The sequence below is a fragment of the Aythya ferina genome (assembly GCF_964211825.1).
Source record: "Aythya ferina genome assembly, chromosome: 1".
NCBI lineage: Eukaryota > Metazoa > Chordata > Aves > Anseriformes > Anatidae > Aythya > Aythya ferina.
In genome coordinates, this window is record NC_140296.1 from 117,775,387 (window position 1) to 117,802,416 (window position 27,030).

Here is a 27,030-nt window from a genome sequence, read left to right on the forward strand (position 1 = left end):
TATTCCACGTGTATAGATAACAGTTGAACTGTTGGTCCCGTAACGGTTAAGCATATAACCCTGGATTAAAAAATAATAATTATATATATATATATATATATATATATATATATATATGTAATTTTCCATATTCTTTGATGATGAAAATGTTTGCTTTTAGGTCAGACATGCGTAGTGCTGGCTATAACACTGAACATCTGAAGTTAAATCCAGGATACTTTAATTTGATTAGTTAAAAGTCAAGACTTTGCCAATTCAGTGTTAAAAATTTGGTTTTTGTTTGTGGGAAGAAAAACACTGTGAACTAGAAAATCCTATCACTCTTTTAGGGAGCCACCCTCTCAGCGTATAGCTGCTTTTTAAAACGTGATCAAATATCATCCTTCCTAAACCACACTGTAATTTCTAAAATACTCTTTCTTCAACAAAACTAAAGGGATTGACAAAGGCAGGTGTTGTACATTGGATTTACAAATAAATGATGGATACTGCTTAGGAACATATGCAACCTATCCAAAAAAAAATTATGAATTACCTTTGTTAGATAAATTTTACTGACCTCCTTTGCCTTCCTGAAGCAGTGGTGGCGAACTTCAGCTTTTTATCTGATAGGACCACTCTCTTTGGAGGCTTATTAGTGCCAGAAAATATTTCTTTTCTTCCTCATAGAGAGAGCACACATTTCTAAGATATGGAGAAGTTTTTTTCAGGACATCTGAAACACTTCTATCAAGACATTCACAAAATCTTATTTACCATGTCCAGCATACTCAGGGACACAGTCCCTAAACATTCAGTCATCGCATTTGATCATGCCCACAGGTCTTATTTAGAGCAGCTTGGAAGTTTCCAAAACCACCACACATTTATTTATTTAAAAAAAAAAAAAAAAAAAAAAAAAAAGTGCGTGTCTGGCTGGTTTCAGCATGCTCCTTAAAAATGGGCTATGTAAAATTCAACATGGTGTTCTTATTTTGTTAAAACCATTGATGGAAAAGCACGTGAGTGTATTTATTCATAGAATGGAATAAAGAAATAATGTTTTTTAAAGTTGCCTGTCTAAATTTCTTGGTCTTTCTTCTCAGACAGGAGAGAATGAGGTGAATCAGTACCGTTATTCCCATTTGTTAGAGAAGAGCCCATAGAGCTTTGCTCGAGTCCCAAAGCGAGAAGAGCTTGCTCCTCTCCCAAACTCTCCATAAAGCCAAGTGACAGAGAGCCAGAGACAGGCACAGCCAAAAGCCAGCACAGAGCAGGATGGTAACTGAAGCACTTTGGCCTCCCAAAGGGAACAGTCATCCTGACAGGCTAAAGCCGGGGGTGATGTGAATAGGACCTATGTTATATAGTCATAAAGGATTTCTTTCCCAGCCTGGCTCTTCAAGTATCTTTCTTCATGTTGTCATATGAAAACCGAATATTTTTTCTGTCATTTCATCTGAAGAAGTTTTATTTGGGAAAAAAAATAAAAAAACTCTAAGACACATTATCTTCTGTGAAGACAGTCATAAAGCCAACATTTTATGGAGGTAGTACATACAGTTTGTGCCCAGAACCGGTACGAACTGTGCAGCTGATTTACCTTTTGGTTTCCAATTGAAATAAAATTGTTCTTACAAAAGGGATAGGAGAGCTACATAGCATAAGCTAAGAAATCTTGTTCAACAGGCCTAAGAAATGAGAAGGGCATAAAGTTGCGCCAGGGGAGGTTTAGGTTAGATGTTAGGAAGAACTTCTTTACTGAAAGGGTTGTTAGGCATTGGAACAGGCTGCCCAGGGAAGTGGTGGAGTCACCATCCCTGGAAGTCTTTAAAAGACATTTAGACATAGAGCTTAGGGATATGGTTTAGTGGGGACTGTTAGCGTTAGGTCAGAGGTTGGACTCGATGATCTTGAGGTCTCTTCCAACCTAGAAATTCTGTGATTCTGTGATTCTGTGAAACAGAGCAACTTCTGTACTGTGTAAGTGGCATCAAGAGGATCTAATGCTGCATTGACTCGTAACAATCACACGCATGTGGTCCTGCTTTTGACTCCTGCTGTTCTGGTCTGAAGATCTATACCAAGCCAACTGCAGTTGGAATAGTCTGTCCGTCATTCAGCATACATACATACATACATACATACATACATGTGAGACATACATAAAGCAAACTATGAAAAAATATGGGTTTATATTTCATGTATTTACAGGTTTCTAATAGCTATCAGAGAAGGTGGAACAGGAAATATTTTCTGTCTCAAATGATCTGAAAGTTTCCTGGAAATGTTTTACAGGCCATAATTTTGAAACATGGTAAATTTGTGAATGCAGGTAGACTGATATCTCTGGCACCTTCCAAGCAGAAATCATTTTAGAAACCTTTTTCCTGAAGATTGGTGATCTGAAAGTGTACAGAATACAAATCTGAATTCCCTGTAGAGTAAACAAAAGCATGGTGTTAATGTTTTACTGATAAAACCAGAAGAGATTAGTCAATATTATTTGACCTGAAAAAGTAACTATACGATAGTTTTCTGTAACCACTAACAATGACATTAATGCCTTGGAATACAAGAACTACTTTCTTGGAGAAAATTATTCTATATAACTATGAAATTGCAGCAATAGTTGCCTCATTTGCACATTGTAATGGGTTATCTCAGAAAGGTGTTATTGCTTTCTGCTGGACAGAATGAACTAGGACCTGCCTGGGTATGCCTTATGCACTGAACGTGGCTGGTGTGCCCTATCAGCACTTTCAGCAGACACATACGGAGGGAAAACCAGACTTGAGAATTTCTATATCAGTTCTAAATTCTCACTTAAAGCATTTCAGGAGAATGCTGAAGGAGAAGGAAAACAGGATGATGCTTTTAAACAGAGAGAACCGTGGTCTAGCTCTTTTCGTGATTTCAGTTTTAAATCACTAAATCCATTAGTAGAGTGATAATCACTTCAGAACTTTTTGCAGGGAGAGTTTGCAGATCTAATCCCCACTGGAGTACAGGGCCGCAGTTTTCATTACATCAAGCTGACAGTAAACAGTTTAGGATTTGGGGAAGAGGGAATTGTCACATATGTCGAATCAGCCATTTCACAGAAAATATTCAGTGATGCGACAAGGAAGTATTCGCTACTCCATGTACTTCATAGGTCCTATGCCTTATATGAATATAAAGCCAAGAATCCACCAGGGCCACGTTACTTATGGGGGAAAGCAAAGCAGGTCCTTTCCTGTAGGCTTCCATCCAGAATCACTGTGAAAGTTCTCAAGCCATAAAGCTCTACTTACTTCCCAGGGATTCTCTCCCAGGAGATAAAGAAAGTTTTCCTGATGTTCACTCTTAATATCATATACAGTTCGGTGCAAGAGAAGCCAGTCAGGGTGGTCTTTTCAGTAGTGACCTTGAAATAAAGTCCTGCACTGATTTGTATGGGAAATATTTTATGGGAAATATTGATGGGAAATGTTTTATGAGTGACAGACCAGAAGGGTAACACCCTTTTCTGAGCAAAAATTCTGAACCTACACAACTGCTTTCCAAAAACTTAGCCACTATACCACCATTCATTTGACAAATGAATCGGACATCTTTTTTCCATTATCTCAGTTATTAGTCTCGGAATTTCAGAATTGTCAGATACTTCACCTGTGTAGCATTCAAAATGCAAAACACATAGCTGAAAACAAGACTAGTTTCCTCTTGATTTATTAGCATGAAGTAGCCTGTTGTCCAGGTGATTCCAAGCACTACAACTACAGAGATAGTGCTGGTGATCTTTCCCATGAATGAATCCTTCTTATTCCTAGAAATGAAAAAAAAAAAAAAAAGAGGGAGGGAGGGAGGGAGGGAGGGAGGGAGGGAGGGAGGGAGGGAGGGAGGGAGAGAGAGAGAGAGAGAGAGAGACAGAAAGAAAGAAAGAAAGAAAGAAAGAAAGAAAGAAAGAAAGAAAGAAAGAAAGAAAGAAAGAAAGAAAGAAAGAAAGAAAGAAAGAAAGAAAGAAAGAAAGAAAGAAAGAAAGAAAGGCTTATCTGAATAATCTCTGTATGGATATATCTTTCTTTAACAAAAACATGAGATTTACCAAAGCAACAAGATACATTAAAAATTAATATGCTAGTTACTATAAACCTTTTAGGATGTTTACAGTTTTGATCCAAATAGTCTCAATTTTCAGTATAAGAATAAGCTGCCATTGAAGTTTGGATATCCAGTTTCTCTCAAGCCATAGAGGAATCAGAGAGAAGGCATTTTGGTTTGCTCCAACCGTGAAAATTTTACATAAAGGGAATAAAGTGCAAAGTTTTGTTGAACAGGTCAGTCCTTTGGGATAATGAAAATTAAAGCAATTCTCTTTTAAGTAATACAATGAACACTGCAAAGTCTGTGATGCCTAGCCTGTGACAATACACAGAGTGTTGATTTAAAACCGGGCAGGGAAATCTGTTTCAACGCTGATTAAATCACACATAACCTTCATTGAACTCAAGTAACACTGGAAAAAAAAAAAAAAAAAAAAAAAAGTGGTGGTGGCTGGGGGAAAGCCTGTAATGTGTTCACTGCTATGCAAAAGAACATATTGTGACCCATTATGGAATTCATTCTCTGACAGCTTTAAATGCACATTTCTTTAAAACAAAAGATTTTCTCAGAAATCCAAATTTGTGACAAGAAAACCTGAGCTCTTAACAAGAGATCAAGGAATACATCTGAAAGATCTGAGGAGTTCTGTGCCATCTCACCTTGTCAAATCCTTGTTCTCCTTCCATATCACAGAGACAATGATCTTGATGAAGATGATAATGTTAAACAGGAGTATCAGTGCTACCGGCAAAAGAAATGACCACAACATGGGCTTTTCTATACTGAAATTCTGATCTTGATCCAGGGCTGCAAGCCAGCAACTTTTCATAAAAAGAGAGGCCATTTCAAAAGATATGTTAGACAAATTATTCAGAATACCAAAACAAAACAAAACAGTACACCTCTTTTTAATCCCAAAAGACCTCTCTCTGAAAGGCAACCAGTCCTGGACAACTGAGGACTTTCAATCATGCTTTTCTTTTCTCTGAGGAGTTCAAAGTGATTTACCAAACAAACTGCATCAGAAAATATTATAAGGTGGAATATAGCTAACCCTATAGCTAACCAAATACGTATCTGGCCACCATATACAATTTGATCTCTAGGGTATATATTATAATAAAGCTAAAGAGTTAAAAGGAAGACATTATGGACAAAAGTTGAAACAAAAACAGTGGCAACTTCAGGAAGATGGGATTACCCTGTAAAATATTTAACTTTTTTTTTTTTTCACTGACAAATAATCTCAAGCTAGAAGTCAACACTCCCTACATGAGTATCACAAGATCACCGCCATGTGGAAGAGCATTTTTGTTTGCATCCAAAAATTCTGCATCACCCACTGTAAGCCTCTATCCAGCTTTGGTGTGCTGGCACAAAAATTTAAGTACAGGTACCAAACACATAGAGTAATTAGGGATGTAGTTATGTTGGCCAGAAAGATTTCAAATAACTGTGAGGAGTAAGCTTAGATATTGAAATGCAGTTATGAACTTAAGTGAAGGTCCTGAATTTTAGTCAGTATAAGAGCGTCTACAGTTCCCATTTAAAGCCACAGGAGATCTTGCAGTAGCATTCAGGGCAGATATGGGTACGGTACCCTAAGTCCTTAGTGAGGAAAAACTGCAATTCCTTATAGTGAAAGTTGACCTTGAGTGAAGAGTTTTGTTTTCTTTTTAGTACAGGTAATTACATTTACAAAATAATATACCATATAAAATGAGAATAGTATTAATATTAAGCCATCATACAAGGCATGCAATAGCAAGTATTGTAATAATACACAAACTTACAATTCTTCCTGTCGGTAGTTTAAAGCTTTTCCTTCTCTATAAGTAGCTCCAAGTGTTACTGCAACTACTACAGCAGGGATTCCTAATTGATAGGAGAGACATTAGCAATTTATTGTTCAGTTGTATAGGTGCACCCTAACTCCATTCCACATAAACAGCTTCTTGCTCTTGTGTAGTTACGTCCTTGACCCCTTTGTTTCATTTCCTGTTTTCCCTGTGTCCTAACTACCTGTTAGAAGAGTTTAAGTAGCACATTTCATGGGAAGGAGCCTCCCACACTGGTTCTTGTCTGGGAAATAAACGTGCTGCTCTCTCCCTCCTTCAGCTCTACTATAAATCTTCCAGATTGCTGTGCGCTCAAAATCTGACAAGCAGTGAGTCAGAATCATGCTCTTTTAGACATGCAGTCACAGGACAGTGAGGAATCTAATGCTGTGTTATCATGCTAATATCTGTGGAGAGCAATGACATATAGCCAGGCAGCTTTCACTGAACATTTTCTGGCCTGCACGTGCAGTCCATATTCTAGAAGTTTTAAAAGAATGGCCTCTGCCTCCACCCATATGCAAAACATAACTATAAAACAATCTGAATCTAAAGCTGCTTGGTAGATGCCATCAAAAACACATATCATGCTAGCTGAATACACAATGTGGAAAAGGCAGGAGGCTGAGATTTTTACTATACCTAGTGGGCATCTGGCTGTATTCTTCAGTCCTCCAAAAAAGTCTCCTTTCAAGCTGCAGTGTTGTTGCTAATTGCAATAGTATTTTAAGAATGCACTCTCTGCTTATTAATAAATAATCTATAACAACTTATATAAGTCAATCCTTGCTTTTGGATGCATGCAAGGCTCTGGTTGAGGTCCCGAGGAATCTCAGAGATGTCTAAATGAAGAACCTGACTCCATATACACAACCACTGTATCTGAAAAAAAAAATAATCCTGTAGTTGACAGAACAAGACTGTTGAGTGTCTTGATTACTGTGAAAATTTCTCCTGCATGCACTAGATATATGCTGTGGTGCTGGTGAACAAGCTCTGTTTCAGTGCCATATCAGGACAGTGAAAACAAGCTCAATTTATACCAGTAGTGCAAGGTGCAACAGGAGATTATTCATTAAACCATGTTGCCTAAGCCAGAGAGACATTGATTCTTAGTTGCTCACTACTGATCTGCTATCTTCATACTTCTCCTTGAATGCACTATGTACTGGTAGTGTGGTAAGAGTTGCCACATATAGGACTTTAAATCTTACCCCATCCGATTCCTGACATGGTTACAATGAAGTTTCCAGGAAGGGGCTTCATGGCTCTAATCAGCAATAAATACAGTTGTGCACAATTGAGTGCTGTCCACATAAACGTTGCCAACAAAAAATAGTGCAGCAGGACAGCCACAGCCATACACCAGGAGTCTTCAGGAGGATCTACCATGTCAGATTTGAGCAAGGTGTTATTGGTGGTATAGTAAGTACTGTACTGTTGTTCATATCCACTGGTATTGCTGCTGTGATTCCTGGCATTTTGGTTTTCAATTCCAGAGATGAAGATAATGTTAAAAGTTAGCATTGAGGAACAGAGACTCACTAACATCCACGTTACAGATGACTTCCGAGTTTTCCTATTGGTAGGAATACATTTAGGAGAAGAAGGTAAAGCAAAATAAGAAAAAATATAAAATATTTCTTCGTTTCTGTTGACGTCAAAAGCAAGCTAGAGTGTGCAGTCTTTAATATATATTTATAGAAAAAGCAATAACTTGTTTGCAGAATTTTACACTGTAGTAACTCTCAGACACCTTACCAAATTCTTCAATTTCATCTGACTTCAACTAGAACAGAGAAGACCCAGCACCTTCTAGGACTGGACTCTTTCCAAAAGAATTTGGGATGCATTTAATTTTTGTCACTCTGCTCTTTTAGGGCCATTTTCTTCGGTGTTAAGAGCATAAGACAAGTATTTCTAAGCACTCTTCAAGGTACTAAAGAATAAAAATAAGTATAATAATAAGTATAATAATAACTACAATATAATAAATAATAATAACTCCACTTCCAAATGCTGTCTTGTAAATGCACTTAAAAGGTAAAGTCTGAAAGCTTCAAAAATCCTAAAAACATTGACCTTGATGGAATTACTCCAAATCTACATTAGTGCAAGAGAGATGAGATAGTTCTTAATTTACAGCTCTTAATGCCACAGCTCTGTTGGCATGACTTTGCTCCTTGTTCAAGGCAGAATCACATGACACCATTAATCCCAAGCATGTCCATCTAGGAAGTGTGCTGTGACTGTATTTCAGTGAAGTCATTCGCAATAAAACAGTGACACAAACAGTGTACATAACCTCTGTTACTATATATTCATGATGCTTTGAAATCAACCGTTTACTACAGCTGTTTTATAAACAGAAGTCTGTAATATAGAAACTCTTAAATAGGCAAAAGAAATCAAAGAAATATTTAAATTGGATAGCAAAAAGAGAACCTGAGGAGTGATATACATGCTTTTACATGAACACTAAAAGTCTGAGAGAAAAGAGAGTGAACTGAAATGATTAGCCTTGAATGAAGACAGCAGTGTAACAGGCATATTGCTAACTGGCTAGAAGAAAGACAGTTCATTAGACATTGTAATACCAGGGCACAGGGCACACAAGAAAGTATAAAGTAGGTCGAACTGGTGATGGAAGACTATTACACATTTAGTAAGTATTAAGTGAGCACAGTGAACTAAACACCTCAACGTGTAGCATGGGTCAATGTAGCAACAATACAGCTCAGGGCCTGTATTGTCAAATGCCTGACCAAGGCGGTCACACAGACATCAGTGAGGCCAGGCAGACGTAGAACAAAACAGTAACAGCAGAGCACCATTAACACATGGAGACTGGACAAATGTGTTCCTGGGACATAAACCAGAGATAGATTTTTAGACATAATCATGGGAGCCCATGGTAAAAGGTTCAATCCTTGACTTGGTCCTCAGTAGCACACTATGCTTGCTTTATTGTCATAGCCTGTATTATCACCCGTAGGATACCTAGACTGAACATTTTTGTTGGAAAGTCATAAAACAAAGCATTCACCATAGGTACATTCAACTTGCAAAAGGTGACGTCATAACTTCATACACATAGACATTGCATAACTTCACTAATCAGTAAAACACATTTCCCAAGCTACACAACACACAATTAGATTGTTTTTAATACTATCTGCTGATCAATTATATTGAAATATGCTCCAGACTGGCTGCTGCCTCTGTTTCCCCTCAAACTATATACAGAGCAAAATATTGGAACTTAGTACAAAACACAGTTTCACACCTTCTCTCTTACCTCGTGAATATCTGAAATAAAATGGTAATGACCAGGCCAGCAATGGACAATCCAACACCAACATATGAGATACACTCCAAAGGCTTTGCATATTTATAATTGATCCGAAAGGCCTAGGAAAAAATCAGATTGATTATAAGATGAGATGATTTCCTTCCTAAAATTTGTATTTCTATTTGCACATAAAAATGAAAATGTTTTAGTAAAGCTATGACTGTTGCTAGCTACTGACAAAATTTTCAGATCACACACAATTTTTCCAGACAACAAAACAAGAGAAGCTTGTGCAGAACTGCAAAAGGAGACTTAACAATGCCAATCAAATATTCAGCAAGGTAGCAGATTAAATTATTCCTAGAGAAATACAAGGCTGAAAAGTCTGAAAAGAGTAGCTTTAACTTTTCATACTGATGTGCATTTCTGAATTTTGACTTCTGGTGATAAGGTCTAAGGTAAGACGTAAGGAATTCCAAATCAAAACCAGTCTTTGTTTGAACAGTGTCCATAAAGCAGCACACAAAATGTAAATGTAGTCAGAGAAACAGAAAATACCATTAACTTTGCACAAATGGATGGGAATTTTCTCTTAGAATACAGTCATTTTATACACTAAGGACATGCATAACACAAAGGGAAATACAGAAACAAGTAAGTACTACAAATATAGAAATGCTATTCTGTGAAAATGGAGTAAAAAGGAACTCTGAAATCTTAGCACTCCAGCAATCAATGACCATGATGTTAGCCATGGAGAGTTTTATTTAGAAAATCTGGCAGAATAATGAATGGCAGAGACAGTCATTCCTAAATAGTCTTGTAAGTATAAGAGAGCAATATATAAAACTAAATGGCAGTAGGTTTAATATTTACAGAGAAATTGCTTTTTGTAAGCATGTAAGCAAAGGAAGTAGCTAATGCTGAGTGCTTTAAGTTACTTGCTCAACACAAGTTGGTGCTGCAGCTAACACAGATCCCAAGATGCTTTTTGTGTCAGGGTACTTTAGGGTTCAGCCATACATTCATTTAAAACAGCTGCAACAATTCAGGTGCAGAGCTGCCACAGCAAGAAGAACGCCAGCGCCAGAGCAAAGTCAGATGGGCTTAGCCCTCAGGCTTTGTGCCAGTGGAAACCAGGATTTGCCCATACCTATGGCCTTCCAGCAGCTTTGGGGAGCATCACATGTCCCCATTAACCAGTTCTGTCATGGATCAGAGACAAATAAGTGGGGGCATCTTCAACTGCTGTGCCTTCTAGCTCAGTACCCTTCTAGCCAGGGCACTGCGCCCAAGCCCTTTTATTGTCATTCTGGTCTTGTAAGCCAGAGAACAAGTGAAAACAAAAGAAAACAAACAAACAAATAAAAAAACACCACCCATAACAAAAAGCACCACACCAGATTCTTCCCATTCATGGAAGAACAAAGACCTACCATGAGGACAGCAAAATGAGTAGTGTGGTTGCACTTGCATCTCAAGAATTGGCCTCTTTCTTTTGTACAGCCTGCAGTGTTCCAGTCGTTCACAGCATAGTCCCAAAAGACACATGCATAATCATGCAGCAGAAATTTGGATGTGTTGTACTACAAATAGGGATTACAAGGAGAAAAATGGGATAAAGAAACACAAAGACATATGCACCAGCAAAAAGCATACTGACAAGTATCCTCTGAGAGGGGAGCCGACAGCTACTAAGGGATTTCCAGTAAATTTATGAAAGCAATCAGTAACAGCTTTATTCAGCTTTTTGAACTTATTTTGTATGTTCTTTCTCAGTCAAGAGTGACAAAGAAATGACCCATTTCTATGAATTATTCAGGTAATTACAGTTCAAATACACATCCACGAGACATTAAATAAATACCAAAGGAATTCTGCATAGGCCAAACAAAAGATTTCAGATATTAGTAACATTAAATTACTGCCAGCTGATTAATGATGAATCCACACAATAAAAGGAAGCAAACAATGATAAATTCTGTGTACCATCCCCTCCCCTCCTGCACTATGGCTTTGCTCACACAGAAATATGTCAAACTGCATGCAGTATTTCTCAGACAATATACTTCTGCAGGTTACTGCAGTTAGAATATGAAATGAGAACCTTGAAGTGCAAATAAATATTAAAAGCAATCTTGTTCACAGTCTTGGTAGTTCATTACAGATGAGGAATAAGGGTAGGAGTAAGAAAAAAATAGTTTTCCATTATTACTGTATTTTTAAGTGCTTGTTTCCCAAAGCACTATGGTGGTGATTACTGATCTATCATACTCAAATACTCATGTGCTCAAGCCTAAAAATCTTTGCCATGAGTTAAATATTGTAAGAAGAATTGAAGTATTTTTGTCTTTGTTTTGGAGAAAGCCTGCTAAAAAATGAATAAATATTATGTAAACATTGCTAATTAAGCAAATTGGCTCTCACAAAAGGCATTTCCTGCAAAAAATGCAGTAATATCTGGAATCATTTCTGGGGCGGGGGGGGGGGGGGGGTTGGAAATCTAAAACCCACAAACGCTCTCAACTGCTTATTGCCAGAAATGAAAGTGGTGTGCTAAAAATAAAAATAAATAAAAATAAATAAAAATAAAAACACACCACTCTCAACTTATATGTCTTTCCCTGAGTATTTAAGAGGTAGTAGGACAAGGACAGCCTCTGGTCAAACTGAACGTGGCATTTCTTCTCTGGGTAATGAACTGGCAGGGGGACTGTGCCCAGTGGGTAGTGGTTAATGGAGTTAAGTCTAGCTGGTGTCCCTTTACAAGTGGTGGCCCCCAGGGGTCAGTACTGGGGCCTATCTTGTTTAATATCTTTACTGATGACCTGGATGAAGAGATTGAGTGTACCCTCAGTAAATTTGCAGATGACACCAAGCTGGGAGATAGTGTCGATCTGCCTGAGGGTGGAGTGGCCCTTCAGAGGGATCTGGATAGGCTTGGCTGCTGGTCTGAGGCTTAACAAGGCTTAATAATATGAGGTTTGATATGATGAGGTTTAATAAGGCCAAGTGCTGGGTCCTGCACTTTGGCCACAATAACCTAATGTTCCACTATAGGCTTGGGGCCAAGTGACTAGAAGACTGTGAAGAAGAAATGGACCTGGGAGTGTTGATGGATGCTCAGCTGAACATGAGCTGGCAGTGTGCCCACATGGCCAACAGGCCAATGGCATCCTGGCCTATATTAGAAACAGTGCAGCCAGCAGGAGCAGGGAGGTGATCGTCCCCCTGTACTCTGCTCTGGTGAGGGAACTGGGGTTGTTTAGTTTGGAGAAGAGGAGGCTCAGGGGAGACCTCATTGCTCTCTGCAACTTCCTGAAGGGAGGTTGTGATGAGGAGGGGGTCGGCCTCTTCTCTCAGATAACTAATGATAGGACTCGAGAAAATGGCCACAAGTTGTGCCTGGGGAAATTTAGATTAGATATCAGGAAAAACTATTTCTCTCAAAGAGTGGTCAGGAGCTGGAACAGCCTGCCCAGGGAGGTGGGGGAGTCACCACCCCTGTTCAAGAAGTGCCTGGACAATGTGCTACGAGATAAGATTTAGTAGCTTAGTGGGTAGTATTGGCGATAGGAGGACAGTTGGACTAGATGATCTTGTAGGTCCTTTCCAAACTTGTGTTTCCATGATTCTATAATTCTATGATTTCTTACAGAAACTTACCTTGGGATTGAAGGCTATTTCAACACCACTGGCTGTTCCACCATCAATGTTGCCAGAGACAATTTGTTTAGAAAAATTACTGTGACTTAAATAAGTCTTTGACTGGAAGAGTTTGTCATTTTGATAAAGGACAAAGCCAGCTCTTCTATTGATTGATGAACCTTCGCTAGGCAAACAGAAAAGTAGGTACAGATATCAGAGAAACTGGTGCCTTGGAAGAAGCCTATCCTATGTTGCTTTACACATCCAGTATTTACAGCATATTTTTATTTAGATATTTATTTAGAATCCCTTTAAAATGTAGAGAAGAATTTCTTTTTCCCCATGAATTTCAAAAGATTCATCTTCAATTTTTGCTGGGGTGGAGTGTGAAATTTTAATAATAAAATAATTATTTCCCTTCTCCTAATGCCTTTTCTGAAGAAAAATGTTAGCAATGAGGGAAATAATATTCTAAATCCAGATACATACACATATGACAAATGGCCAGGCTTTTAATAACACTAAAGAAGAAATAGTAACAACAGAGACATTTACAGTTAATAGGAAGTTGGGGGATCAAAAGAGATTGGCTGGACTTCTCCCTTCAGACCCAACTTTTGGACTCTATTTCTTTGGTTACACTCTTACACCAAATTAGAGAGATTTCTAAGTGATTTAAATCACTAGTCTTAATTGTTGCTAAAGCGAGGGGAAAAAAATCCTAGTTTATGCAATTGATTTTATTTTTGATCTTATAATTTTGTTTTCTTCATGAGAGACTAATGTAGTTTTATACCTACAAAATGTCATGTGTGTATTTAATACTGAATAAATCTTTTTTTTTTTTTTTTTTTTTTTTTTTTTTTAATAAACTGTGCATTCAATCCAGCCCACTTGAAGGAAGTGTTACGATACACAGGCATTATGATAAAGACTTTACATGATCACACTGGTTTTCCACAGGCCTGTTGTCTGCAACAGTTTTAGTGCTTTTCTAACCCTTATGAGAGGACAGGATTGTTCATTTCCCTGTGGACTGGTATATGAACAATGTTCAGCAATAATAAGTTTAAATGCTTTGCAAACTTAATCTTCATTATACTCTTGTGCTATGATGTCTAGTGTTACTGTTACTGTACAGAGAGACTTAGGATGAGTCTGCTGGTTTCAGGTACCAAGACTGAAACTTCTGCAGTTTTAGCATGTCATAGAAAAACACATGATGAAAGTTCAGCTCCCTGGGGCTGTATTTGCAGCTGTGAATAATCAAACTTCCTGCAAATCATGCACAAGGGACAAAATTGGACATGCAGAAGACAAATGACATATAATCAGCAGCCAGGTATCGTGTGCCTGGTTAGAAGGCCAGGATTATATCCTGCTTGGGACTCCAGCTGCTAGGTTAAATTGGCATTAACCCTCACCACCACTCAGGGTAAACTACCCAGCCATCAGCTTCTGCAGCAAAAGAAGCAAAGGAACTATATGCTTTTGAAGAGGCATTGGAACAGGCTGCCCAGGGAAGTGGTGGAGTCACCATCCCTGGAAGTCTTCAAAAGACGTTTAGATGTAGAGCTTAGGGATATGGTTTAGTGGGGACTGCTAGCGTTAGGTCAGAGGTTGGACTCGATGATCTTGAGGTCTCTTCCAACCTAGAAAATTCTGTGATTCTGTGATAAGGGACAGCTCAAAAAATCCCGTGTGCCATTAAAAATGATTGCAACACATAGATGTAAGAACACATCTGTCCTGGCTGACACTTGACAGTAGGAGTAATTTTAGTTGAAATGGCAGATGTCTTTGGATTTGGGGCAGGATACATAAGTACTAGCCTTTGATCTTGATATATAGAGAGGTATGGTCAAAGATTCATTACATTCTGAATTTTTAAAAAGAAAAAAAAAATGGAAAGTACCAAAACATGCAAAGCTTTCTGACCATCACACGTACACATGTATTAATCTATAAATAAGATCATCCAGCTCCTTTGACATGTGCATTTTTGTGCCACAATATGGTACCAACATGCATATCAAAAAACTTGTTGCTATAGTAGTTATAAAATCATATTTTTTTTAATATTGATTCAGTTTTTGTTTGTTTGTTTTCCCAAAACAGATTTTTAGGGAATATTCATTCAGAATTTCTCCTGCCACAGTTTTCAGTAAGAGAAAGAACTTACTGTTACTTGTAATATTGAGCAGTATCTGAACTTCAGTACTGAGTTCATCATTAAGCCCAGTGGCATCTTTCTGTATTTCTAGTTTTGTTGTCTGATAATTACCCGGTGTTTCATCTGCAAAAATTAAAAGTGGCTGCATTAGAATTTATGGCACACACATGCTTTTGCTGGTAAATCCAACAACACACCCAGGCTTACCTCTCTGTGCCAAAAACAAAATTGCAGAGGAGTTCAACATCAGTGGGACAGACTGGACTGCAATGTTGGTCTGAGTGATGTTGCTCATCAAAGAAAATTCTTCAATCGTTTTTGTGAGTCTGCATTGAAATAATGAGTGGGGAAAAAAACCTTACTACTAGCTGTTACACACAGCTATAGGTGCAGTTTCTGAGCTTCCCCTCTGATTTGATTCTCTGGCACATGAGTGAAGAAGCTACATGTTATCTCTTGCAGCAGAGGAAATTCTGCTACTTCTGAAGTCAAAAGAAAATTTTACTTTCTAACATCAAGAGAAGCAGGATTTAGCCATACATGCAGCTGGGAGTGGGGCAATGTGAAATCTAGCATGCTGTCAAATTGCAACAGCTTGTTAGGTAAGTCAGAAATTTCTTCTAACAAATGCAGGGTGCAGCTCCCTCATGCTGATAGCTTCCCCTTTCTACATGCTGGGAATTGCAATAATAATTCAGACTTCTGTGAAATACAATAAAAAACCTGGAAGTGTTTTTAAAGTGCCAGCATTCCAACCTGCAGGTAAGTCCCTCCTCCTGTAAACCCCTCCCTGTTTACAAACAGTACTGTGCTACTTAAACAATTTACCCATACTGTTTAAGCCAATTGATCAAATCAGAATTTAACTCCAGAAGCATAATTCCCTGACCTTATCCTTTATACAAAGCATAAAAAGTCAGCCAAAATTATTTATGTATGTATAAATTTACTGAATAAAATTGCACTTTAGAGTTGAACACTAAAATTTTGATGTGTTCATAAACAACTTTCATTCTGAAACACAAAGGAAAATGCTGTTGATTAGATTTAATAAGAAGGGCAAAAGTTGAGGTTACCTTGATGTAACATTGACAAGATCACTTCTGAATTCTGTTTCCTTGGCATCCAAGAGCTGACTCACTGTAGCCACTACTGTGTTAGATGCCTGAGACAATCAGAAAAAAAGAAAAAAAAGAAAAAAAAAAAAAAGGAAAAAAGGCAATGTTCAAAGATAAATGAAATAAATCATCCTTTGTTCTACAGTGCATTGACAAAGTATGAATACAATAGGCATTACTTGAAAGTGCATACAATGGAGTAAACAAAATACCGGATATCATTTGATAGAATATAAGCTTGAGCCAAGGGTTTATAAACACCACATTTCTATTAATTTAGACAGTAAAGAATAAGTCAAATGATGCTACTAGTATTAGAATTCCAGATCAGGCCAAGTTTAAAGAGCTGATAAGAAACAAATTTACACTCTGGGAATTTACTCTCACTCAGCAGTGATTCCACAGGTATTCACTCAGGGCCACTTAAATAACTCAGCATACTGCTAAATCTGCTAGTGGAGAAGGGACAGAATCCATATCCCAAATATTAAGCCATAAGTATCTTATTACAGTCTTAAAACTCACTTGAGGGTCATCTGAAATGTTTGGCTTTTTCAGAATCTGCACTGAGATATCCATGGCAGCAGAGATGTTCTGTGTGGTCAGTTGGTCAGGCATGGCAGTAAGGATTTGAGTGGTCTTTGCAATTTCTAAAACAGCGCTGGATTCCGCAGTTTCCACCTAGTAGGAAAATGCCATTCAACAGAAATAAGAAAAGGAAAAAAAGACACCACTTTTATAACGTTCTTACAGAAAATCATACAGATAGTCGAAGAAGAACCTGACGGCATCTTTTGCCACTCCTTCATGGCAGGTGGGTGTCGACACTAGCAGTAAGCCCTCCTGGATCTTCTGATGTTACAAAATTCTGTAAACCTCTAAATAGTCCTCAAATAACCAGAAACTGATTTTTTGGAAAACCATCACTGGAACTTTAGAAATGTCATCTAGAATAATAGTGCTTCTCAGAACAGTATTCAAAAACTGCACTGAAAACGTTATCCTCACTTCAGTATATTGTAGTGTCAAATCAGAATAAACAAAAAAAAAAAATAAAAGAATCAGTGCTGGAAGCACCAAGAATTGTTACAAGCTCTGGATGGGCCCAGTTTGATCAGTTAGCACTTAATGTGTAGGGCATAAATGTCTATAATATCTTAGGTATAAAACTACACACACACACAAATGTTATCTGTATGTTATATGAAGGTATAGCTCGCTGAAAATATGCCTAGGAGGCATGGAAAGCCTGTTTATCATCAGAAGAACTTGCTTCATATGTTATGGACACTGTCTAAACAGTGTATTGAGTCATCCTTCTTCTAATCCATTAAGGCATCCAAATCAAGTTTAATTAAATCATGAATCTTTCAAGTGTTTCTAAAGCTCAGAGTGGTAGGAATAGAGGGAATGTGTTGCATAGGGAGGAAGGAAGGAATTTTACATTTATAATTAATTACTGGAGATTTATTATTTGATTTGAAAGCATCTGCATCATGCACATGGTGAAAGCTTATTTTCACTATTCTTACTTCTGACTTGTAGCATCATCTTGTGTTCAAAGTAAATATTTGTGTTTATAGGAATGAAAATCCTTTTAAACCTGGTCTATAGATCACTAAGCATGTCTTTGGACTCTTGGAATGCACCTTCAGACCCCGAGCTGCCTGACGTTCACTAGGTGGCAGTACAACACCAAAAATTGTAAGAAAACCCCAAATTACTATTAGCAGCAGGCTAACCTTATGTTGCAACCAAATGCAGACCTGCCTCTTATTAGCATTATAAATAACTGCTAGTAGTATTATATATTATTACAGAGAACAATTGACATTTGAACCATTTGATAAAATTTATATACTGGGAAAATATAATCTTGATCTCAAGGATTAAGGATGCAAGCAACAATATGAAAGATTGACTCACTTAGAGGGACTGTATCTGTTTCTTTCCTTTTTTTTTTTTTTTTTTTTTTTTTTTTTTTTTTCGAGACTAGTGATAAAGAATCGAAGATCAGAAGCAGAAAACAGTTGTGGCTGTCTTTAATGTATGTAATCATGTTCAGTGCTCCATGTTTTTGAGAATGACAGACCTAAGCCTTAAGGCGAGGCAAGGGGGCAAGGGTATATGTTTTTTGTTTGGTTTTGGTTTTGTTTTAAATCAGGAAGAGTTTGTCATTCATACAAGAAATTTTGACTTTGAATTATTGAGAGACAAAAATGTTTAGGCTTTGCTCTTAATCCTTTCTAACATCTCAGTGTCATCACCACTGTGCTAACTGTGTGTTTGATAACCCACAAGTGGCTATTCTCAAAAAGAGTGCCACTCTTGCCACTCTCTTTGAAATCCCATCAATTTTCTCAGCAGTTCAGTATCCTGGGTCAGCATTGCCTCCACTCTCAGGTGTTTGCTGAGAAGTGGGAACCTGAGTGAGGAACTTCCAGGCCAGCTAGGTAATATTAGGTGGGATATAGTGTTCAGGCAAAATCAAGCAAAATAAAATAATCAGCATTATAAAAAATCCATTTGCAAAGCAGGCACATGCCAAGAATTCCCCTGAAAAAAAGGCTTTGGTGGTTCATTTATCGGTTTGCAAAATTTTAAGAAAGGAAACACAAATACATATTTCCTGCCTCCAATACCTATTGCATTTTTTTTTATTGTGATGCTGCAGAATCCCAGCCATTCTGTAAACAGCATGTCAAGATTACCTGTGATGCTAGGGAGTCCAGATTTTCATTACAATTCTGCACACTGGGTTCCTCTAAAGTAGGAATTATTCCGTTTCTGGAGCACAACCGAATCGCAATTGAAGAGTTACCTGGTAATATTGTAAAAGCAGAAAGATATGCATTTAGTACACAAGCCCTCAGTCATATGCACATGACCTCATTAGGAAGTAAAACAGCTCAGTGGGTGTGACACCCTAGTCAGTGTTATTTTCTGTTTGCATACAAAGAATAATTGTCTCTCAAGATTAGAAGTGACCATCAATTATTTAACTGGTTTATTACTGGTCATTTTTGAACATGTGTTTTATACTTATAGACACAATTTTGTCTCAGTGGCTGAGATTATGCATGCCAAATTTAGATAGTTTAAACATGCTAGAACTGCAGAAATGTCTCTCAAATTGGAGGTGCAGACATCAGCACTAAACCATCAGAAAGACTTTTTACCATGTCTTGTAAAAAGTACTTAATTTATCATGAAAGAACTAAGAAGGGCAGGTGGAACTGCCATGCAACAGTTACTCTAAAAGGTCTCTGAGAGCTGGTATATGCTGCTGGAGTACTCCTTGCTTTTCAGGTCTCTTCTGTGAGAAACCCAAACGTTGTGTTTTGTTTTTCTAATTTCAGTGATGTCAACAGTCAGCCACAGTTCATGGAAAGTGTCCGTGATAATTGTCCATGATAAAAAGTGATAATTTTTCTGTCAAACACCAGTTCATTAGTGATCTTAACCAACTCTCAGATGAGTTCCAGACAGACACGTACCCTATCTGGGATGTATACATTAAATCGTATGCACTTGAGGTAGGAAGCTGTGTGGAGAGATTAGTGCTCCTGCTGCTTGAACACTGCTGTTCTGGCTTTAAACAGAGAGCTCTCATCTTCTGCTCTAATGATCCAACATCTTTCACAAACCTTATATTTGCCTTTGTGAAGCGTAAGTAAAAGGAAAGAAACATACCATTCGCAGTGTGAGGTTCACATTTTTCGTTGGAGCTGCCATATTTACCCACTATAATCCTTTCAAAAGTAAGGTTCTTTATATCACCTTCAGAATTGTTGTATGTGTAAGTACTGGCCTCACAGAAATTCGCTGTACAGAAGGGAAAAAAAAAACAACAAACAAACACAAAAACATTAGGATCAAAAATTTTTAATACATGGAGAATTTTTTGAAAATAAAACAGTATTAAGAAAATATGAACTCATTGACTCTTTTGTCTTAAAGGAAATAAATATCTGTTAAAGCAGGGGGCAAAACTGAGCATGGAGTTCCCAGTGGAGCCTCACCAGTGCCCAAGATAGGGAGGGTAATGCCGTCCATCAATCTGTTTCTCTCTGCCTAGCACAGCTGCTCTGCTTTGCTTACAATGAAGGCGGACTGTTGGCTCATATTGAACTTGGCAGCCACTGTCACTCCCAGATCCTTTTCAGCGGGGCTGCTTCTGAAACAGCAAGTTTCTAGTCTGTTCCAGTGTCCCCAGCGCAGAGATTGGCATTTGTCCTTGCAGGCCGCTGTGGGGTTTCCACTGGTCTGATTCTCAGGTTTCCAAGGCTCTTCTGCGTTGACACTCTACTGTTAAAGTGTCAACAATACCTCCACTCCACCACGAGTTTAGTGTTGTCCTCAGATTTGCTGAGAGTGCATTCTGTTATCATTCAGATTGTCAACAAAGACATTGAACGATACTGGCCCTAGTATCAACCCGCGGGTTGCCCTACTTTTACGGTACTCTGATCAAGCCATTGATACCACACTTTGAGTTTGGCAGTTGAGTTAATTTTCAGCCCAGGTAATGGCTGTACACCCTTCCTGTACATCTTTACCTATCAAATGAGAATGCTGAGGGAGACAGTGTCAAAAGCCTGACTAAAATCAGGGTATATTACATCTTTCACTCCTGTTGGCCAGTTACTTCATACAGAAGGCAGTCAGGTTGCTCAACCTTGATTTGCCATTTGTAAATCCAGACTGCTCCTGATTATTTTCTTGTATTTCACAGGCATGGAAATAGGCTCCAAGAGAATGTGGTCCACAGTACTTCTAGGATCTGAGGAAAACCTGACAGGCTTGTGGTTTCCCCACTCCTCCTTCTTGCCTTTCTTAATGGTGGGCATGATGTTGGTGTTTTAGTTCTCTGCGGCCTCCCCTGATCATGATATTTTTACATAGGTGACAGAGAGCAGTCCCACATTTACATCAGTCAGCTCTTTCGCCACTCCTACATGAATCCTGTCTAGATCCATGCATGTGAATACTTTTGTGGTGATGTTGCAACTGGCAGCAGGAAATGAGGATAGGCATTATCCTGCTGGGTACTGAGTCCCCTTGGCACTGGAAAATCCAGAGAGAGCAATGCTGGCCACTGAGGTCTGAATCTGATTTTCGAGTCATTGTGATGTTCAAACAGAGGAATTCAAACAAAGGCCAAATTGGCTAGAAACAGGCCACAGACTGTTGAAAACCATAATGTCTTCCCCAGATACGTTACTCATTTGAAAGAGTGACAGAAGTGGGTGAAAGTTATGGCCTCTTCTAGGAAGAAGAGCCACGTCTCTTCTTGCACACACGACCCTGCTGAGCAGGTGGGTCAGGAGCCTCCCAGAACAGAGGGGTTCACAGAAATAACACCAACGGCTCGTGCTGCCTTGCTTGTACTAACCTATATCACAAAGGAGTCCTATCCACTCGTCAGGGCACACGCAGGCTCCATCCTGGCAGATTCCGCCATTGTGGCAGAAGCAAGGAGGTACCACGTTTTCTGTAATTTCTGTGTAAATAAACAATCAAGATGTACATATTCATAAATATGTATGCAAAATATATATACTTATAAATAATTTGATGAAGGATATATACAAATATGATGCTGATTTATTTGGAGCTTCAATTGAAATATATTTTATTCTGTGCCCCACAGTCTTGCTCATGGACTCAATCACTGTTTCCTCGTAACCCCCCAAAACAATGCTGTTAATGTGGGTCAAAGCTTTCAAAAATTAATCTGCATCTACACAGAAAAGTAGGCAGAAACTGCTCTGTGTAGCTGCCAGAAAGTCAGGAGCAATGATGGTATGGGCCTTCAGAATGCAAGAAACTCAAGCTGTTGAACCTGTGAAAAGCCCAAATGGCTCCTGCAGGGTTTTACAGGGAACAAGAGGGCAAAACAGGGCCACAGATTTCCAAGACCCAAACTGGCAGTGAGCAGGTGGATATTCAGACCTCAAAAAATCACACAGAAATATTCTGATTTAAGCCAGAATTTATGGGGTAATACAGATAAAAATCCATGTCCTGGTCTCAGCCATAGCCTCTATTCACATTCCAGGACAGGTGCCAATTTTTATTGTCTCCTGGCAGGAATAGCAGGCTTTGTCTGAAGTAGTCATTGCACAGGCTGCTGCAGCTTCAGGAAACAAAAAAGCACGATATAAGCAAGAGCAGAGAAATTACATTTCTTAGGAATTTCTGACTACACCATGGTATTGGAAGTGTTTGGCAAGCTCTGAAAATTTTAAGGTTTCTTTAAAAAGAGGCTGGATCAGGGGTATTCTGCAGCAGAAATTGAAGTACAGAAGGTGCTGGTGGACTTCAAGCTTTGGGATATGGCTCCAAGACCTGGGGGACCCCCCTGGGCCAAGGCTTCCTCTCAGTTTATCTCATCCAACCCAACATGGAGGGTGGAATTTGGAATCCCTTCCCCACTCAGCTGCACTGGGTGCAGTTTATACTTTGAAATTATACAGAAAACTGAGGTTGAGGCCTGCTATTTGATATGACATTTTAGAGTCTGTGTTTTGAGGTGCTGGCAAATAAAGTAAAGCCAGAAAATGTAAAAGTAAACAGTGCTGTCAGGAGCACATGTGCTATTGTATATTCCTAATGTTCTCATTGAAGCAAAAAGATTGCTTAACTTCTTGCTCTTTAATGGGATTCATGTAACTGAAAGGTTATTGCAGACTATAGGGGATGCGCCACGTGGCTGGGGTAATTCTGTTCTTGGCAAGTGTTGCTTGACTCTTGCTCATGTGGCTGCTATGTAGCAGTCTGTCTCAGCTACGTTTCAGCCAAATGTCTGTGATGCTAGTGGAATAACATCTATGTGCAGCTAGGTAATGTCTTTGCTATCCATCAGCTGTTCAAATCACATTGTTTCTCCGCTGGAATTCTTACGACAAGGAAAGGAAAACTCATGCAGCAATTGAGAGTGGGACGGGATGGGGGTGGGGTGAGGTGGGGTGGGGGACACAACTTAGGCAGCTGCAGACAAGGGCTTGATGTGGGGAAACTGGGTGAGTGCTTGAACTGTTGCTGCCCTGTTGCCCAGCAGTGCTGGCTCATGTGGCAGGCACATGCATGTAGCACATGGGGCAATGTGGCAGAGGAATGACATCAGGAATCAGTTTCCTGCTTTGCCTTGGGAGCCCTTTGGACCTGGGAGCCCACAAAATACTCAGGGACCTGCAGCACAGCTCCAGGCCTCCATGGCCAAAGCAGTCATATCACACAGGATCCCCTTAACAGAAGTTGCAGCGGTGCTGCCTTGCAAATGCTGCACATGATCCTGGGATGCCTGCAGAGGAGCATGGAGAGGAGGGAGCGTGACCGGGGCAGCCTTGAACTAGAAGCATCAATGCTGGCACTTCTACAACCAGGAACCCTGAATCTGTTGGGATCTAACTCCTGAATCATTGCTTTTGCAAGTGGTAAAACAGAAAAACAAAAACATATGAGGCAAAAAGTCCAGCACTGGCCCCTGGAGGTACAAGTGCATCTTTCTTGAGCAGTTGCCAGCAAGCAGCATCCACCTCACCTCTGTAACAACAGCATGACACTCTTGAGATCTGCTAAAGTTACTGCTTTTTCATTGCAGATTTTTTGTTTGTTTGTTTGTTTGTTTTGTGGGGTGAGTAGGAATCTGTGTCTTTCACAAATATGAATTCCCAGACTTAATAATGCAGTCATGCCTACCCCACGCACAGTAAAACTCATCAGCCTCAAATAATTGTGGCATTGGCTTAACATCATAGGGCTCTTCTGTTTTTAAGTTTCGGAAAACATCTTCTTTTTATTTGTCCTTGTCTTTTAAGTTTTGCAGAAATTAATTATTTCAAGAATCACATTGATTTTGTATATATTCTTAAATTGAGACTGAGATTCTTGCATAATATAATGTCATCAAGAACTGTGGGTTTTTTGTTTGTTTCTTTTCTCTTTTTTTCTTTTCTAAACCAGACATCCTGGGGACTGCTAATGGTAATGCAGTTAAGGTTTGGAAAAAACAGAAACACTACAGCTATGCACAAAAAACACTGCATCAGATGGGCATTAAGGTATTTCCCATCCTTGAAGTTGCTGCAGTTTCAGTCCTATTCCTAGCAGCTAGTTGCCCTGTAGCTGTGTAAATTTGAGGCACAAGAAGAATTCCCAAGCTGCTGAGAGTTAACTCCAAATCATCTGGGCTTAGGATCATCAAGTCAAACAAAGCCCTAAACATATTCCTATATTCACAAAGGTAAATAATTATTTAAGTTAAGCAATTAATATTTACTTATGTGCCATTTCGTGTGTTCAGGTATGTTCCCTCCCTGTAAACATCTGATAGATTTCTTGAAGCAAATATAGCCCAGTGTGTCCTAACGTAAACTTTTCCCTGGGCCTCCTAGTTTCCAATAACATCTGTCCTGCTGGGTGAGCAGTGAGGAATGGCTGATTCTTGCAATGAACTTTACATACATATAGGCCCATGCATGATTTTGCATCATGTCCATATACTGAGTATTCTGCTGAGAGGAACCAAGATTTCTGCTCAAAGTTTGTACAAGAAAGTGTCTTAAGAGGTTGCACTGACCTGATTTTCAGATACGGAATATGCAAACCAGTGTTTCCTACATTCCCTCCACAAAGCTTTCTATAATGCAAATTGCAATAAAATCATGGACAGGTGCTATACAGCACCTTTGTGATTATATGTTGTTCTTTTCCTTGTACAGCTAAGTAGTTAGTCTTTAAAACATTATTTACAAGCCTAGCTAGAGTTTTATTTTTGACTTTCAAAAAGTAAATCAGATTTCTACCCAAAGAGTGAGAAGCTTTCAAGACATTTCTTCAAAACAATGCTAGCGAATTCATTCACAGTGTAAGTACATTACAAGGGAAATATTCAAGATTGTTTGCCATGTTATTCTGTTTACAAGAGAAGGCAAAGTTGTAAGTACTTGTTTAAACATCAAACAAACAAAGACATTTCCACCTAAAAGTCTGGGGCACAGATGAGTCTATCAGTAATCATGTTTAAACTCTTTAGGAAAGGCAGAAGAACACAAAAAGTTCAGACAGAGCTCAAATAGTGCAGAATTGTATTTCTTACCTGTGTGAAACTTGATGATAAGCTGCCAAGCACAAAGGGACCAGAGTGTCAGAGTCACCACACAGCAGGCAACTGCAATCAATATTCTGTCCCACTGGCGTGAAGGCATGTTGTGGTGTGGACTGTCTGCCCAGCTATAAAATGATATTATACATCTATAACCTTGTGATGGATAAACCATTAACTACTAGCCTACTCCTAGAAAATTAACCGTTTCAGTTCCATTTAGGAAAGAAAAAAAGAAAAAGTAGATAAATAGCATGCATTTATTTCCAACATTTTCTACCCTACAAAATATTTCACTTAACAAGACATCAAATATCACATCTTCTGCCTGTCACAGGTGAACGTCCCAGAGCAGACACCCAGCTATGCTTATACTCACATGGGCCAGAGCCCATTCAGTGTGTGTGGCAGGACTCGCAGCCATGCCAGCAGACCATTCCTCCCTCCAAGCATGGCACCCTAGGCCTCTGATCCCTGAACCAGACCTGCATGCAGCCCAGGCATAGGAGCTGCATTGCCACACAGGACCCATGTCTGCATCTTGCAGGGTACAAGGCCCTGTCAGTCGTCACTCATACAGACAGCAACATCCAACCCCTCCCCATCTGACACGGGGATGCTGTCTACCCTCGCGTAACCCCAGAGGATGTAAACCCCAGTGTCCCCCATGGGACAGCCTTGCTGAATCCCCTCTGTGCATCTCCACTGTGAAATGTGGTCACTCAGCAGGGAATAAAATCTCTGCCTTCGGACTTGCTAGACATCTGTCTCCAGAGAGGAACAGGGGCAGAATGGGGGTTGGGGGGGATAATGGGAAAAAGGCTGAGGTAAAATGTGAAGCAGAAAGAAAAATTATAACACCAGAACCACCAAAAACAGTATCTTCTGCATGCTAGCATGTCTCTTTCTGACAAACTAAAAACTAAGAGATTGATATCATAGTCAAAAGAGGCAACAAGAGCTATTAAAAACCCAAATTGGAATAAACACTGTCTTTTTGTGTTGTCAGTGATCAGCAGATGAGTCTCTGGTGCATGAGCAGGAACAAAGCCCTGCTTTTACATGGTGTTCTCCATCAGCGACTCTCAGTGAGGAAAGGAGTTTTGTTAGGCTTCTTTAGCTGCTTCATCTCAACTTTAGAAACAGGGTTCAAAAAGGGACTTGTGCAGAGCAGAGCAAAGGACAGCCAGACAGGCAGCATCTTCTGGGGGGAAACTGAGTCATGGAACAGTCCAGCAATGCAAAGTTAAGCCATATCCAAGTATAGCACTGAGTCTGAGGGATGACAATGTATTAAAAGCATGCCCAGCTCCTGAATCTGGTGTCCTTTGCTCATAGAAGTGCTGCTGGATGATAGCAGGGGCTTTGCATGCTTGCAGAGATTTTAAAAGACAAAGTAGGAAAGAAATAAAAATTAAATCCCATATTTACTAACACTGCCCTTTCTTTCCTGTGGAAATATCTTTCCTGCTTCATTCCTTTACAGAGCTGACATCACTGTGTACATCTCTGGGCGGGATGTTGTATCTCTGTATATGACACACTCTGATTCTGAAATCTTCAGCTGCAGTCCCAGGTTTGCACATGGAAGATGGTTTCTCAGCTGGGAAATGGAAAATGGGAAATAGGACTGTGAACAAAAAGACTGTGAACTTCTAACTTTACCAGAATAATTTACATAAGCCTTAACAAAAAATAATAATAATGGCATAAGGAAACATGACAAAACCTAAGCAAATCAATAAATACATCCTAAAGGATAGTACATTTTTATTTATGAAAAT

At 39.1% G+C, this 27,030-nt stretch overlaps 1 protein-coding gene across 1 annotated transcript; it reads right to left on the minus strand.

Annotated features, from left to right (window-relative positions):
* Nucleotides 1-2,167: 2,167 nt before the first annotated feature.
* Nucleotides 2,168-25,376, minus strand: ADGRG7 (adhesion G protein-coupled receptor G7). The gene is made up of 16 exons (XM_084522370.1): nucleotides 25,241-25,376; nucleotides 21,533-21,640; nucleotides 19,831-19,962; nucleotides 18,849-18,958; nucleotides 16,663-16,818; nucleotides 16,096-16,184; nucleotides 15,227-15,345; nucleotides 15,029-15,142; nucleotides 12,865-13,025; nucleotides 10,635-10,784; nucleotides 9,205-9,317; nucleotides 7,121-7,485; nucleotides 5,862-5,943; nucleotides 4,728-4,889; nucleotides 3,634-3,790; nucleotides 2,168-2,416 (listed from the first exon to the last, which is right to left on the minus strand). Exons 1-16 carry the CDS (start codon nucleotides 25,347-25,349, stop codon nucleotides 2,198-2,200), a joined length of 2,346 nt encoding a protein of 781 aa, XP_084378496.1. The 5' UTR covers nucleotides 25,350-25,376; the 3' UTR covers nucleotides 2,168-2,197.
* Between the last annotated feature and the right edge of the window lie 1,654 nt (nucleotides 25,377-27,030).